General features: G+C 56.4%; 1 protein-coding gene and 1 long non-coding RNA gene across 4 annotated transcripts; one reads left to right on the forward strand and one right to left on the reverse strand.

The window, feature by feature from the left end:
• The first annotated feature begins 160 nt into the window (after positions 1–160).
• TXN2 (thioredoxin 2) lies at positions 161–7,727 on the forward strand. 2 transcript variants are annotated; one of them, XM_066996759.1, is made up of 4 exons: positions 161–287; positions 383–543; positions 1,617–1,740; positions 5,414–6,971. In XM_066996759.1, the coding sequence occupies exons 2-4, from the start codon at positions 383–385 to the stop codon at positions 5,525–5,527; spliced, it is 399 nt and encodes a 132-aa protein (XP_066852860.1). In that variant the 5' UTR covers positions 161–287; the 3' UTR covers positions 5,528–6,971. The 2 variants fall into 2 exon arrangements, with proteins under 2 accessions (XP_066852860.1, XP_047904255.2); XM_048048298.2 differs by lacking the exon at positions 5,414–6,971 and adding an exon at positions 6,978–7,727 and having other exon boundaries at positions 165–287.
• LOC125180102 (uncharacterized) lies at positions 7,651–15,269 on the reverse strand. Of its 2 annotated transcripts, none has more exons than XR_007158347.2 (2): positions 15,058–15,269; positions 7,651–10,522 (listed from the first exon to the last, which is right to left on the reverse strand). It is a non-coding gene; the product is annotated as an uncharacterized lncRNA (long non-coding RNA). The 2 variants fall into 2 exon arrangements; XR_007158346.2 differs by lacking the exon at positions 15,058–15,269 and adding an exon at positions 10,599–13,403.
• Between the last annotated feature and the right edge of the window lie 672 nt (positions 15,270–15,941).

Genomic DNA, 15,941 nt, shown 5'->3' on the forward strand with positions numbered 1-15,941 from the left:
CGCTTTCCTGCCCCTTTGTTATCCCCACGCGTTCGTGTGCGTCCCCCGGGGGGGCTCCACGCGGGGCCGGTCCCCTAAATCCCAATGAATCGCGGGGGTGCGCGACAAAGCTCCCCCAGGGGGCACGAAAAAGGTCCCCGCGGAGCAGCCTGCTCCGCCCCAAGCCGGCGGCTGGGTGCGAGTGACAGCAGCGGCAGCCACTGAGCTCCCGCAAACGGGGCGGGGGGGGGCGGCTCCATCCGCAGAGACGGCCGGAAGCGGGTTTGGGCACCTGCGGGCAGGGCGAGGTGCGGGGCCGCGGCCGCGATAGGGAGCGGGGTCGCGATCGGGACGGGGATCGCGACCGCCCCCCCGCCCTGACGCCCCCCTCTTCTCCCCGCAGATGGCGCAGAGGTTGGCGCTCCGTCGGCTGCTGGCCGGCCCCGGCAGGGCCTTGGGCACCTCCGCGGCCCGCCCGAGCGCCTTCAACGTGCAGGACGGCGGCGACTTCCAGGAGCGGGTGGTCAACAGCGCCAAGCCCGTCGTGGTGGACTTCCACGCGCAGTAAGTGCCCGGCAGCGCCGAGCCCCGGGGCACGGCGAGGCTCCGGTAACGCCCTTCATCGCTTCTCGGGGCTAAGTGTCCCCCCAAAAAACACAGAGCGACGTTAACGCGCGTTTTGTACCTCCCCGCAGGCTCACGCTGTGTCTCTGCAGCTCTAGCACCGTGCGCTCTTGGGCCAGAGCTCTTGACAGCCTCACGGTAGCAGAAGCAATGTTTGTGATCGATAAAACTGTTGTTGTGCTCTTGCCAGTTAAAATATTCCTGGATGTTATCCGCTGGATTAACGATGCCGATTATACTGCTTTTTCAAGTGTTTTCACGGTCCTGTAGTGCTGCCATAGGAGTTGTGGCTGATTCTGGGCAAACAGGCTACAGAGCAGCCCCAAAACAGCTGCACTAAACAGACCAAACTGACGAACCACAACCAACATTAACTGGGGTCATCCAGGGAGAAAAAGACAAATAATGGAAAGCCTGAAACCCAACATGGAAGGAGGCACAAAACTTACGTTTTGCATGAGCTTATGTTTTACATGAAAAGGGCACTCAGAGCTTTAACTTGTGTTTTCCTTGGCCTGAGGGAGTTCACAGCTCCCTAACCAGCGTGTTTAGGTGCAGCACTGTTTTCCCTGTGTGGGGCCTTGCAAAATCTGCCGTGGCTGCCATGTTCTTGCGTTAAACGCCTGCTATGTCTGCAATTTTTGCAGCTAACTCTGCAGTAAGTACACAGGCAAGCCTGTGATAATTGGCACGAGCCAATAGGTGTGCAGGTGGCTGCCCCCATGCCTGACAGCAACGCTTGCACCACGGCGGCGTTGTGGCCATCTGGGTTACAGCTCAACACGTGAGCAGGGCAGGGACGAACGGCTGAGCAGCAGAAGGAGGACAGCCCGGGCTGGGGGAGCTGGTTAATGTTTATGCTCGGCGTTCAATGCCAGCAGCGTCCCGTAGCATAGAGGTTGGGCTGAAGACAAGAGAGGTAAAACGGTGGTAAAGGCACTGGCGTTCCAGCCTTCCGTGCCTGCTGCTGCTGCACTTGCCTCCCCTCGTGCCTGCTCTCTTTCTCTCCTTAGGTGGTGCGGTCCCTGCAAGATCCTAGGCCCCAGGTTAGAGAAGATGGTGGCCAAGCAGGAGGGGAAGGTGGTGATGGCCAAAGTGGACATCGATGATCACACAGACCTTGCCATTGAGTACGAGGTAGGAGCTGGAAGAGCACAGGCTCGCCGGTGGTGGTAGTCCGGAGCAGGTCCCTCTCCAGGGAGAGGTGTCTGCGCAGGGAGGGGAAGCCCAGGGCTGCTGCCTGCCTGTGCCTGGTCCACTGGGTCACTGCAGTGGCTGGATTTCACTGCATGCCCCTCCTCCAGCTCTGCTGCTCATATTCGGTGTCCCCACCTCTAAATCTGCAGAAATGTGTCCTTTAGGCCGTGCAGAAATCTGTCAGTGTAAACACAGCGTATCACAGAACGGCCGAGGTTGGAAGGGACCTCTGAAGATCACCCAGTCCAACCCCTGGACCAAGCAGGATCACCTGGAGCACGTTGCAGGATGGCATCCAGGCGGGTTTTGAATATCTCCAGAGGAGGAGACTCCACAACCTCTCTGGGCAACCTGTCCCAGTGGTCTGTCACCCTCACAGTAAAGAAGTGCCCCCTCGTATTGAGCCAGAACCTCCTGTGCTTCAGTTTGTGCCTGTTGCCTCTCATCTCCTCGCTGGGCACGACTGAAAAGAGACCGGCTCCATCCTCTTGACACGCTCCCCTCAGATATTTACACACCTTGATGAGATGTCCCCTCAGCCTTCTCTCCTCCAGGCTAAACAGGCCCAGCTCTCTCAGCCTGTCCTCGTCCAACAGGTGCTCCAGTCCTCTAATCATCTTCGTAGCCCTCTGTGCTCACTCCAGTAGTTCTGTGCAGCATTTACTGCGTGCGCAGGCTGCTCGGGTGTAGGGCAGGGACATGAAGTAACAAGCCCCAGGCTGTTGCACTCCTTGACACGGTTCTCCGGGCAGCCAGCCCGTCCCCTCCCTTGCTGAGGATTTCTTGCGGGGTGACAGTGTCCTGTCCTTAAGCTGCATCACAAGGGGACGGCGTGGGCTTTGTTTGGACAAGTGGAAGGCAGGTCAGAGAGTGCCTGTGCGCAGCAGGAGCACGCATCCCACTCTTGGCAAGCGTGGGCCTTGGTGCTTATGTCAGTATTTCACACGCTTGCCCTGCGTTTGTCCCTGCAGTCTCGCTCCCAGGAACGAGCAGAGTGACTGGAGAAGGCCGTGCTTGGCTTACGTGATTCCCCCTGCTCCTACCCCGTCAGCGATCAGGCGGTTTAAGAAATGCAAAAATTCCTTTGACAACTGCGCTGGCCCCTGTTATTTCTCCTTGTAAACAACAGGTCAGTCTGTGGAGTCAGGGCATCCCGCTGCTGTGCTTTACAGGGAAGAAAGTGCTCAATTTTCACTTGCGTAGCACACAGATGGAGCTGCTCCCTCTCCCAGGTGAAGTCCTGCTCCCCGGGCTGACGCTAGCACAAGAAGCTTCTCAAGATGCCCAGCAAACCGAACCAGCTCCTGAGCAAAGCTGTCATTTTGTTAAGCCTGGAGGAGATGGCTCTGTCCTGTTCCCAAACCCTGCCGTGCTGGAAGGGGGAAGAGGCCGAACCAGCTCATTCCCTCCCACTCCTTCCCAGGGAGAACTTTCTGCCTGTGCTGTGGTGGAGCGTGCACCCGGCTGCTGCCTGCAAATGTCACTTGCAACTTCCCCAGGCTGAGCACGAGAGCCTCCCGTGCTTTTTTTAGGTGGTGGCGTGCTCTCAGGCATGCCGGGGCTGAGGGGGACGAGTGCTGGCTCACTAGCAGGGCTGTGTGTTACAAGCCTGAGGGCTGTGCAGCTCGAGGGTGCTGGTGAGAACAAGTGGAAGAGACTGAGGTTCTTTCAGTGGTGGTCAGGAGATAAATCCGGATAGGTGCGGACAAGGTTCTGGTAGCAACTGTCCTAAGGAGGAGAGAGTAGAGCTTGTTGGCTTAACTCCCGTGTTGCCCCAAGCCTTCCAGCAGGTTCAATTAGCTCACTTTACAAGAAGATGATCTCAAATGACTGGAAAACGGCAAGAGAGCGCGTGTATGGGAAGAAAGGTCTTGAAAAAGAGGCTGAAAGGGCTGGCTTCTTTCTGCAGCTTACCACACAAACACAGCGAAGTTTTGTTTTGCAAGAGGTCCTGGGGATCATCCCTGCGTCCTCTGCATTTTGCAGTGATGAGTGCACCCAGTCTGGACCCTTCTGCCTGCGGCTAAACCCCATCCCTTAGGTAGTGCTGGCGAGTAGGATAGCTGCAAATGGGTAAAGGAGAAATGCTTGGTTTGATCTTTGTAGTTTGGGGCATCCTTTTCAAGGCAGAAGCTTGGTTCGTGCACTGGGCACGTGCTTGGCCTTGCTGCTGCTTCTGGGAAGTTGCCAGCTAAGGAGATGGGAGCAGAAGAGCCGATGGGAAGACGCTGAGTCGAGATCAAAGAGAGACCAGAGGTGGTATTTGGGAAAGATCAGGGAATCCAGAGGGATTTTTTTTTTTTTAAAGCCTTTCCATCTGAGATTAGTTATCTGCAAGCTGAGAAGGATTTTGCTTGCGAGTTTCAGTGTAGGTGTTACCCTCACAGCTCCTCCACTCACCGCCAGGAAGTCTCCTTCCGTCCATGCCTATTCCCCTGCCACGTGCACGGCCCCCAGTTCGCTGCCCGATGGCACGGCGTCATCTCCCGCGGGCTCCTCAGCCTGGGGAGAGAAGGGAGAGCCCCCGGGAGGAGCTGAGGAATGTCGCTGCGTGCCTTCACGCCTGCTTCTCCCTGCCCTTGGCTCCAAACAATTCCGGCTAGCACGAAGCCCAGACGTGTTTCCTGCAACCAGAAAAATCCGGGCACCCTCCTCTGTCTGGTTAGCGCAGCACAGAAGTTCTTTCTCTGAGGATTCCTCCTTTTGTCTAGCACCCTTCTGCGCCAGCTGCGGCCTTTTGCTGCTGCCGCAGCCTGCTCTTGACCTCGTGCCCCGAGAGCAGGAAGGGAGGAGTACTTTTGTTTAATTTGCTTTCTCTGGAAATTCCTTAAATTCTTTTTTTTTTTTTTTTTTTTTGCCTTGGCCCGTTGCCCATGCCCCTGCGTCTGCTGCTGCGGGTGGACACGTGAGCCGTGGGCAGCCCCGAAGAGCTGATGGGCACAGGGACATCGCTGATCGGCAGAGCTCCTTCCTGTTACGCCTCGTCCCTGAAGCCGGGTGAAATCCTTCCCCCGCTGGTGTCCAGGGTTGTACAAAAGCCCCAGTTTCAGATGGGAGAGAATTCCCTCAGTGCGAGTGCTGCCAGGAATAGCCCGCATGGCTGCTTTTATTTGTTTATCTGCTTGGTCAGTGCTGATCAAAAGCAGCCTATTTCCTCCATAAATGCTTTGAAGTAAGAGGAGGGTTTATTTAGGTCCAGTGCAGACTGGACCCCCCCAAAAAAAAGAAGGAAATCTAAACTTTCCCTTCTAGAAATTCCCAGGACATCTGCTTCGCAAGCAGCAAACCCAGGAACCTCAGGATTCCCTCCCTGCCACAAAAAGGGGAGCCGAGGCCCACTCACGGCTTCCAATTTCGAGGTGCGCGGGTCTAAAACCGCCTTTGTGCTTTTCTCCCGGAGGCTGCTGGCTGTTTCTGAGACTTCTGAAAGCACAGAGCCGGGCCCTGCTGCTGCCCCCTGGCACGCTGCCCCCGGCACGGATGTTTTGCCCAACTCGGGGACGCGTGGGAGGAGATGGAGGGAGCAAGTGCGCGTGAAGCCCCTGGGTGTGCTGCTCAGAGCCCAGTAACTCGTTTTTGGTTTTTGTTTTTTTTTTTGTCTGGTCCTCTGTAGTGCTTCGAAGAGTCATCCGGACCTCTCCTGGCCCTGACTGCGGTGATGTTTAATGGTGCTGGTCGGACGCGCTATTTTTTAGGGAGGAGCTGGGGTGGCCGTGCTTGTTACTAACCCACCTTGCAAACCAGGGGGAGGCTCAGCAGAGCGTTGCCCATCAGGGAGAGGAGGAGGCCAGTCAAACGCCGCGCTGGTTTGTCCTTTCTCACCCCTAAAATCCTGAAGGAAGACGTCGTCGGTGCCATCAGCACCTCCGGGGCCTGAGTTTCTGAGCCCTGCTGCAGCCGGGCACTAGGAGGAGCTGAAGAACCTGTGTCACAGCAGCGCCGGCCGGGTTGCAGCGGCCCCCTCGCTCCCATCCGTTCGGATTAGGCTGCACAAAAGCCCCCGAGGACAGACTGCAGGAACAGCGCCGGGCCGGGGCGGGAAGGGAGGAACAAAATGTCCCTTTCATCTCAGCCTCCTGCTGGGAGGAAAGCCAGACCTCTGGAGGGTTTCCTGCAGGAAGGATTTGCGAGTGTGGCAGATCCTTGCTGGCAGCGGGGCTGGGACAGCTGGGAGCGCACGGGGGGAAGGCCGTGCGGGCTGGCAGATGGGCAGCAAGCGAGATAAGAACAGGACGTGTTCGGGGGGAGAGGCTTTGCAGAGATAAGAGCACCGGAGCTGAGGGTGGTCGTGCCAGCTGTCTGTTAGCAACACACAGGATCAGATCTCTGAGCTCTGATGGCTCCTTCTCGTGATCGTGTCTACGAGGTTTCTTCTGTCGCTGTACACCCAGCAAGTCCCCGAGGAGCGTCATCATTTCCACTGCTGTTCTCTCCAATAATTCCCAGCAATTTTTGTTTCGGACCAGAAAAACAGCATCCAGAGCAGTGCAGCTGCCTGCTGGCACTGGCTGGAGGGACTTCTCTTCTTACCCCATCATCGGGAATCCAGCTCAACAGCTAAAAGCTTAGGCAGAAAATGAAAGATGGGTTGGGGTTGTCATTACTCTGGCCGGCCAGAGCAGGACGTCTGCCTGCTTGGTGATGGGTGGGGAGCCCTGCTCTAGCTCCTGTCCTATTTGGGGAAGAACATGGCTCCAGTCTGGTACTGCCCTGGCCATAAAATGTCTAGAGATCATCATGCGTGAGAGGTATCCTGACAAAAGACTGGGTTTGTTTGCTTATGATAGGATAAGAGGGAAAGAGAAGCAGAATTTGTACTGGAGAGGGGAAAAAGCTTTGCCTTTTCCTTTTATGTTAGGCTTGGTTTTGCCTTTTAAATTGTGTTACTTGTAGGGCACGTGTCAGCTTTGAGCAGCGTGGGGTTGGCTCCTTGACCTGCAGGTAGGGCCCTCGACACTGCTTCCAAACTGATTCCCTCAGCTTCCAAAAGCCAAGTCCCTGAAACTCAGAAGCAAAGCTTTAGCTAAGAGAAAAGCTTTCAGTCCCTTGCTAGCTGTAGTTGTCTTGCTGTCCCCGGGAGCAGGGGGACAGCTACAGAGCTCCATTTGGGATCTGGGTGAAGTCGGGCTCCTCACAGACTCCGCTTACGCGCATCTCTGTGTTTCTCTTGCCCCCAGGTGTCGGCAGTGCCAACCGTGCTGGCTATGAAGAACGGAGACGTTGTGGATAAGTTTGTGGGGATAAAGGACGAGGATCAGCTGGAAGCATTCCTCAAGAAACTCATCGGAGCCTGAAGTAAAAGGGTGGCTGTACCTCTGCCTCCGGCTGTGTCCATGTTGTGCATTCCTTGCCTGGGAGAGCTGAGGGGCACGTGGGCTGCCTGCCTTGTACAGCCTGGGGTTTTCCTTTGTTTGGGGGTTTTTAGGAGATGGACAGTGTTGTAACCCTTCCTTCCTGCTCCCCCCTTCTCTCGAGCAGCAGTAGTTGTAAAGAGTGTCGAGGAGCAGGGCTGCTTTTTCTCAAAATGGGGAATGTGGCTGGGATTAGGAGCCCACGTTTATCAGCGAAGAGATGACGTGTAGAACCGCTGCTGAGCTACGAGGAGGAATGTCTCTCCTTCGCCTACCATCTGATAGCCCAGAGCAGAGGGCAGCTGCTCCCTACAACATGTGGGTGCCTATCTGCCCTGGGTGGGTTTGTTTAAAGCTGGGAATGCCTCTGCCTTGTCTGTGAAACCTGTGTTTTTATCCCGCTGTCCTCACGTCCCTGGGGCAGGTACAAATGCTCTGCAAAGCCTCAGGCTCCTCTATTAGTTTTATAAGAGAAAATAGAAGTATTTTATGGATCTCCTTTTTTGTAGGTCTGTAATAAAGAGAACTTTATTGTCACTTCTGTTTAGCTGGAGAATAAAACTTGATTCTCTGAAATCGCAGGGAAGTCCCTTGTCTGTCCAGAGGGGTGAGAGGCAGTACCAGCAGAGCAGTGGCTGGTTTCTAATGATGGGTTGGGAGAGAGCAGGTTACGACTTGATCCCTACTAAAAGGTAATGTTCCGAAAAACAAACAAGTGGATTACTTTCACAGGGCTTGCAGTGCTGCTCCCGTGTCCCCTTTGGGTGCAGCTTGACCCAGGCCTCTGGAAGGAGGCACCTCGTGTGCGCAGAGGGCAGTGGCTCATTGCACTCCCCTGTGCTTGCTCCCCACCGTGCTTTTCTCACCTCCTTCCCTGCCCAAGCAGTCTGAAGCCTCCCTGACCCTTGTGTGAATAGTTAGATCTGCTCACACAGGTGAGTCCTGACAGCAGGCGGTCTCCTGATGCTAATTGTCCCGACCTTTAGACTAAGGGAGGCAGCCGTGTGCCCGTGTCACAAACAGCCTCCGTCCTTTCCAGCGCTTCCTCCCCACATTCACCTGATCACAGTCAAGCTGAATTCCGAACACTTCCAGTTTGGCAGTGCCCCGCTCCCAGCTTCCTCCTGCACTGGTAGGCAGAGTACGACATCGGGGCTGGTGCCCACTGTAACGCTTAACTTCAGTTCACGCGTGAGCACACTGTACGTGCCTAATAACCATGTAAGAGCTGTTGTTTTTTTTTTTTTCCCTTCCTAGCTTCTGTTTCCCTCAATCAGTCTTAACTCTGCCTTGGCTCTGCTCCATTTCGCCTCCCTGGCGCAGGTCGTTAGGGTTTTTTGTTTTTTTTTTTTCCCTGCACCTTCGCAGGAACGAGCTGTGACCTTTTAAGGAGCGAGGAAGCAGCGCTCCAAGTCCCGTGCGTCCCGCCGCAACCGCGGCGCTGCAGGCGTCGCCGTTCCCACCTGCTCTCACCGGCCCGGGCACCGCGGGGCGCGGGCAGCAGCGAGAAGCGGTGCCGGCCCCCCGAGGTGGGCTGCCTTCCCGTCAGGGCTGAGCTCACGGCCTGGCGTGCCGCCCGCGCGGTGCGCTGCATGGGGTGATGTCACTTGGATGTAATTTGGGAAGCTGTGAGCAGAGAGAAATGGTATTCGGCTTTACGGCGGAGACCGCAGGAGCTGTGCTGCTGGTGTCCCGCTCCCGTTTCGGGCCGAGCGGTTCGCCCTGCCTTTTTGGTGCGCCTTGGTGTTCCTGGCTGCTCTGTAAACACTTCTAGTAAAGACTGTCTCCACTTCCCTGCATGTGCAGGAAAAGTAGGGGAACAGCGTCACGTACCCAACAATAGCCAACTTTTATGCTTCACCATCCCACAGAACAGGAAAAAACACAGTGACTTTGCATTGTGCGTTTAAGAGACAGTATAAATTAGCTATTTTATCACTTCCTTTTGAGGAAAAGTGGAGCTAACGTGCCGGTCGGCTATTAAAGCGCCAGCATGCTTTAGGGTGCATTATATGAAAGGCACAACTGTTTCTGTGAGATAAATACTGGAGATAAATACACAGGGAGAAATCCTCCAGAAACTGCCTGGCTGGCAGGGAGGAAGAGGAGGAGGCTGGGGGCACCGTGATGCTTTGCATGGTTTTCACCACAGCGCAGGCCTCAAAGTGCAGCGATGTTTTCTGCAGCGGGATCTGAATTCGAATCCCTGGCTGGCGACGGCTAGGGAGGCTTCGGGAGGTGCAAGCAGGAAGCACTGCAAGGAGCATGTTTATGTAGCGGTTAAAAGAGGGGTTGCACAGCGATTTTCATGCCAGCTGAATGTGATCTTGGTCTTTCCTGAGCACAGGGAGCCAAGGCAGTAGGTTGTTTCTCAGAAACAGCTGTTTTGTACATGTCAATTGAGAAAACGTCTCTGTTCTCACTCGGGCAAGGACGCCGTTGTTCCTCCCTTTCGGAGTTAAACACATCCAACGTTCCCCTGATCTGTTAAACATTTACTCTCTCCCACCCAAGCATTACAGCAGCGCTCTCTGCTTCTCATGTTCCCGGCTGCTATTTTAGGAACGCGTGGCGGTCGCTGCCTCTCCAAGGGGAGCGAAGCCGAGCTGACCCCGCTGCTCACTGCCCGGCTGCGCTCCGAACCCAGCGCTGAGATTTCCCCCCCCCACGATTCGCATGCGTCGCCTCCGCCCGCGCGGTCTGGTTGAAGACACCCGGTTCACAGCAAGCAGAGCTTTTTCATCCCTTTCTCCTGGCTTGCATCGAACCCGAGAGCAGCAGCTGCTGCTTTCCTGAGCCGTTCGGCTCCCTCTGCTGAACCCTCGCAGGGTGAGAGCCGCGCTGCTGCCGTGCCCGGCGTGCTGCGCCGAGCCCCCGCGACGCGCCGGTAGGGGATGGGAAACTCAGGTTGCCTGATGCGCAGCACACGGGGGCTGTGAGCGTGGACAGGGCCAGTTGTGGCCACGTTTGGCTCCAGCTGGCTCCGCAGGCAGTGAGTCCTACAACAAAGCAAGCATCGGGCCCACGTCAACAAGAGCAGCCGCCGCTAACGCTGCCCTCGGCAGGGCCAGTTGCCAACCCAGCCTGGCTGCTCTCGGCTTTGTTTTTTATCTCCTCCCCCCCCCCGCCATTTTTCTCAACTAATTACAGGATTCGCATGGATTTGGCAACTCGGATCTCGAACCCGGGCAGGCCATTAGCAGCAGCGTTCAGCTCGGCGGCGTTGCGAAGCCTTGCTGAGTTGCGCTGAGCACTCATCGTTGGTTTCAGTCTTCTGCAGGTTAAATTGCAAGTTGCTCGTAGCTTGGCCAGCTGCAATATCCTCAGCAATAAAACGATAAGGCAAAGTACAGAAGGTTGGAGTTCTGGACCTAAATCAAAACAGATCACAGGTGAGACGTCCCATCCTCCTCACCTGCTCTGCAACCCACCCAGGCCCAAGTCCACCTCCGCCAGCAGGGCAGGCACGAGAGTAGGGAGAAGGAAGAGGCAGCAGTGCTTCGCCACGGCCTTTCCGCCGCTTGTCTTTCTGCCCTCGGCTCGCTCGTGAGCCTTGTGGTTCCTCTGCCAGCACTTTCCACTCAAAGCCTTTTTCGAGCAGAAGCCGGAGGCTGCAGCTGGCCGCCAGCGCGTTAGCCAGGGCGGGGCGTGCTTGGCAGCGCCCGGGCCCTGCCTCAGGCTGTGCACGGGGACAGGGACGGGCGGCTTCATCCCGTGGGTGCTGCGCGAGCCTGGGTGTGCTCCAGGGAAGGGAGGAGGTGACAGCAGCAGGGGACACCTGCTGCCAGCAGAAGGGGACCGGAGCCGGCCTCTTTGCCGAGCTCCTGGTGCGCACCGCTGCTCCCCTGCAGGCACCCCAGCTGCATCCTCCGTCTCAGCAGACGGGTGCTTGAGCAATACAGAAAAACAGGAAATTTTTGCAGCCAGAGCCCTCAGAAACACCCCCTCCGAGTCGTCCAGCGGGTACAAAATGCACCATCGATTTCGGTGCTTTCCGGGGACCTTCCGTGCTGCTTCTTGTGCCGGTCTCGCGTTGCACGAGGAGGGCGGTCGTGCCTCGGAGCAGAGACGCTGCAGCCCGCGGGTGCTGGGTGCTCGGGGCTCACTCAGCTCCGTCCCCTTGGGCTGCTGCGAGCACGGGGCCGCGCCACGCAGCCAGCAGCAGCAGCTGATGCAAACGCAGGGTTGCACCGCGAGCAAGCCACGGCACGCCTTCCAGTATTTATATAACACCATTTTGCTTTAATCTGGCTTTTTAAGTAAATTGTCAAGGCCCTTTCTGTTCATCGGGAACCTTTCTTTTTCTTTTCTTTTCTTTTTTTTTCTTTTTTTGACTGCGAGTTTCGTCTTTCAAAGCTTGGCCAGTTGTGAGTGATGCTGAAAAATGCCATTTGCAGCGGCTTTTTGTTCCAAGGCTGCATTGTTCGGGCAGAAGTGGTTGTTTTCTTTTCATCCTGGCATAGCTCAGGAGTGACTGCATGGTCTTAGCTCCAACTTTCTAAAAATACTCACCCGTGAGGCGAGATCCGGCGTGGCTCAGACCAGCAGACTAATGCTTTGGAAAGGCGTGATGGCCTGAGAGGAAGCCGGTGGCAGCGTGGTGCCAGCTCTTTGGTGACTGCAAGCAGTGGATTTGCAGCATGTGTCAGCCACAGAGCATTCGCAGGGTGCTTTGGGGCGCAGCAGCAAGGGCGCCGGGTACAGGGGACGTCCAGGTAGTGCCTGCACTGTCCCCACTGCCTGTGGGGAGCTATGGGGTGGCTCAGAAGTCACAAAGAAAAGCACCTCCTGCTGCGTGGGGAAGCAGGGCTGAAAGATGAGCCTGCTCCCCGTCAGAGGTTGGTCTCAGCAACCACATCCTCTTCTCGGAGCGTGAGACACCCGGCTCTGGGGGAGGGGGTGGCAGGGACGTAGCCGAGCATAAATCAGGCGTGTGGCGGATTGCAGGAAAGCGTGCGGGAGCAACTTCTCGTCCTGCCCCTGGCTGATGGCAGGAAGCTCCCCAGGTGACTGCTTTAGCAGCTGCTGGGACAGGAGACCTCATTGTTCTGGGCTTGCGATTTTACAGCCATGCCAGCTTTCGGCAGGAAGCGGCGAGACAAAAAACCCTCAAGTTCTTCTTCCTCCTGCGCCAGGTTCTCTCTCCAGGGGCTGAGCCTTTGGTTTGGCTCCTTGGGGGCTCGCCACCGAGGACACCCAGCTTTCCCCTGCCAGCCTGCCCGGGTGTGATGGGTTTCAACCACTTGGCTTTTCCCTAGAGCCCGGGCATCATTAAATGGTGCTGCTCTCAAGCCTGCCACTGCATTTCTAGCGCTAGACTGTGAGGTCGCCCAGCACGCCAGCCCTGGGTACCTGTCTGGGACTTTGCTTCCCCTTCCCCTTTCCCTGGAGCTCAACTCTGTTCCTGATTCAGGTTTCCTTGGTGACACTCAGAGGAAGTACGCTCAGAGTCATCCCCATCTGGCATGGTGCAGGGGGCAGCACCCTCGGGATTCAGGGATGCAGGAGCAGGAGAGACCCCTCTGGGGTCTTGGATGTGGCTGTGTCCACAAGCAAGCTCTGTAGGTTGATGCCATCTCCAGCTGCTGCCTCTCTCCTGCTGTTCTGTGCCTCCCCATGATGCTGACCTGAGTTTCCAGCCTTGTCCCTTCAAGCCAAGCTCTGCCAGTGCTCAGCCCTGAGCCTGACCCCTGCCTTCTCCTTCCTGTATGATTTCCACCAAGGCCAGGAGCAAACGTTGCATCCCCTCTGAGGAACTGACCAGCTGCGGCTTTTCTGATGCCGGCAGCTTCCCTCAGTAAACCCACCGCAGTTTTGCTGCAGGTGCCAGCTGGCAGTGGGGTTTTGCACGGGGCAGAAGTGCCTGGTGCTGTCATCGCACCAGGTTGCAGCTCAGCCCGCTCCCGCGTCCTGTCACTGCCACCCAGCAGCCGCCGTGTGTGCCCTCCTGTCCCAGAGCTGGCTCCAGCCGTGGCTGCTCCTTCGCTGCGGCGTTGCTGTGCTCGATTTGACAGCTGCATTTTGTCACCCCAATAAACAGCACAATTCCGAAAAACAGGGTCAGGGCTGCCAATATTCGGCTGAGGAGAGAGCAGAGGATGTGAGAAAGCAGAGATCATTTATGTGTCCCGCAAGTGTCAAGTCCCTCAGTGTCTCCTCTCGATGCACAGACATCGGTGTGGCAGCAGGGACAGCGTTAAAATCAACAGCTTGCACCGGGACCACACTTGGGTCGTGAAGGCTGGGTGCCTGCGAACAGTGCCCACGTGGAGATGGAGGAGGACAGGGGAAATAAAACATCACCCCACGGGGCTGCTTCTCCCAGCTGGGTGCCCTGGCTCTGCCCCAGCCCCACTGCACTGCCCTCTCCTGCACTGGGCTGGGGGGGGGGGGGGGGAACAGGAAGGCCCTCGTTATTCAGGGCTTGCTAATTAGACGGGAATGTTATCTCCAGCCCAGATGTCGGCTCTGACCTCCCTCTAACCTCCTGCTGGAAATCAAAACAGACGCAACTCGGTTTGTTTTAAAATAACAAAAATAAGCTTTTGGGGTGAAGCAGGAAAATCTGGCCCGCGGGGTACGGCTGGGGAGGGAGGAGGGCACGCGACCAGATAAGCCTGGTGAGATATGCTGGGCGGCAGAGCTGGGAGGGATGGGCTGAGAACAAAGTCCCGTGGATTATGGTGGCTGTGCACATACGCTGGGTCCTCTAAGAAGAGAAGGATCTGGGGACACCTTATAGTGGCCTTCTAGTACCTAAAGAGGGCCTACAGGAAAGTTGGGGAGGGACTCTTTGTCGGGCAGTGTAGTGATAGGAGAAGGGGAATGGCTTTATACTAAAAGAGTGTAGGTTTAGGTTAGATATTAGGAAGAAATTCTTCACTATGAGGATGTTGAAGCACTGGCACAGGTTGCCCAGAGAAGCTGTGGATGCCCCATCCCTGGAGGTGTTTAAGGCCAGGCTGGATGGGGCTTTGGGCAGCCTGCTCTGGTAGGAGGTGTCCCTGCCCATGGCAGGGGGTTGGAATTAGGTGGTCTTTAAGAGCCCCTCCAACCCAAGCCACTCTCTGATTACGTGATTCCAACCCCTATCCAGCAGCGATGGTGGTGCAGGATGGGTCAGGCCTCTACCAGATGCAGCTTCACGGCCTGTCCCCACTGGGCCCAGTAGGTCCAGAGGTGGAGCTGCTGGGTGAGGCTGAGCTGAGCCTGAATTTTACCTCCCTGCCTCGCTTTGGGATTGAGCAAAGGGAGTCAGCAGGAGTGGCTGATCCCTGGAATGAGCTTCGCTTTTCAAACCTGACCCAACCTCCTTTTGCTCGTGGCACCTCAGGCAGCCCTCGAGTCGTCTCAGATTAAAAGAAGCCGAGTAACACCGACAGTCGGTGATTCCCGTCCTTGGCTGTCAGTGAAAACCTGTTTTATTGCATTTCTGTCATAATCTTCTGAGCACCTCACCCATGCTGAGACCCGGCACGCTCAGACTTTCTCTTTGGGCCGCAGCCTCCTGCCCGGCCTGTACATGAGGGCAGCCGCCGGTCCAGGCCGAGCCCTGCCCTGCCCGTCCCATCTCCACAGCACCAGCCAGAGCACGGCCTGCACTGAAGTGCCCAGGGTCCTCTCCACATGGCGGTGCAGAGCCCCCTCCTCGTGGGGATTTTGGCTCTGGAAGGTGGTCAGGGTGCAGAGGGGCCCTGTCCCTGCCTCCCCCCGGCCACGGCCTCGACCTCTTGGTCAGCCTCGTACCTCACACCTTTCCCCAACCCACAGCCCGGAGCTCATCTCAGCCTTCCCCATTTCCCACCCTCTTTGAAGACTGCAGAGGGATTGTTCATCACGCCACGCTCCTGATATCACGTAAGATCACTGCTACCACTGAGTAGCAGTTGTATGTCATTTCACCTACCGTTGTCCCCAAGCCAGCAAGCAGGTAAAAGTTTTGAGGTCTCCTTTCTCGCTTGCCTCCTTTTCAATCACTTCTGGCCCACTGAGCAATGGGTGTTCTTTTTTTTAATGCTCTGAAGGCCATGCCTCACAGATATGACATCAGAGGAGTGATGCACTGCCCTCCAGCAATATCACCGGAGCAGAACCTGATTTCTGTTGTCTTCCAGCCCGAGCTGCTGCCTGGTACACCCTGTCTCCCTCAGCTTCACAGCCACTGGAGCAGAGCAATAGCTGAGAGGTGAGTAATCGAGAAGCTACCTGACCAGATCTAGACCTGGCTGTAAACATTTTCTCTGATAACAACGGAGAGGAAGATCTGCGACTGCCGAGGTGCAGAGCCGCTGGAGGAGGAGGAGGAGGACGGTGCCCAGACATCCCTGAGTACACGCGCACAAGGCATTCGCACAGTGTACGTGCAGTAAAACTGCTTGCAGAAACTCCCACAGCTTCCTCGTCTTGAGTGAATTTGCACCCATTTTTATGAACTGAACTTCCGAGATGATATTAATGTGGTAGGTGGAGGCAGGGATGCTCACTGTACATGCACTGACACATGCTGGTAGTGTGAACGCACACAGCAACACCTGCAGTGCAGGTGCTCGGTGAAAGGACAAGAGGCAACGACAAATCCTGGATTTGCCACCCTCAGAGGTTTCCAAAACCTGGCTGGATACGGCCCTGAGTGGGCTGGAGACCTCCAAAATTACCGTCTACTCTGAGTGATGCCCTGAGGTTGGTAGCCCTATACATTTGGCAATGGATGTTGTGTAATTCAGCTACTGGTCACAACCACTTGCATCTAGGATGCTGTAAAAACCCCTATGGCCAGCTGTGCAGCTGGAG

The sequence above is a fragment of the Anser cygnoides genome, chromosome 1 (assembly GCF_040182565.1).
Source record: "Anser cygnoides isolate HZ-2024a breed goose chromosome 1, Taihu_goose_T2T_genome, whole genome shotgun sequence".
NCBI lineage: Eukaryota > Metazoa > Chordata > Aves > Anseriformes > Anatidae > Anser > Anser cygnoides.

Bases quoted from the DNA above. Each gene is read 5' to 3' on its own strand.
- TXN2 (XM_048048298.2), top strand. From the start codon at position 383: ATGGCGCAGAGGTTGGCGCTCCGTCGGCTGCTGGCCGGCCCCGGCAGG. The intron at 544-1,616 runs GTAAGTGCCCGG...TTCTCTCCTTAG, and splicing joins GTGGTGGACTTCCACGCGCA to GTGGTGCGGTCCCTGCAAGA. The intron at 1,741-6,977 runs GTAGGAGCTGGA...TCTTGCCCCCAG, and splicing joins ACCTTGCCATTGAGTACGAG to GTGTCGGCAGTGCCAACCGT.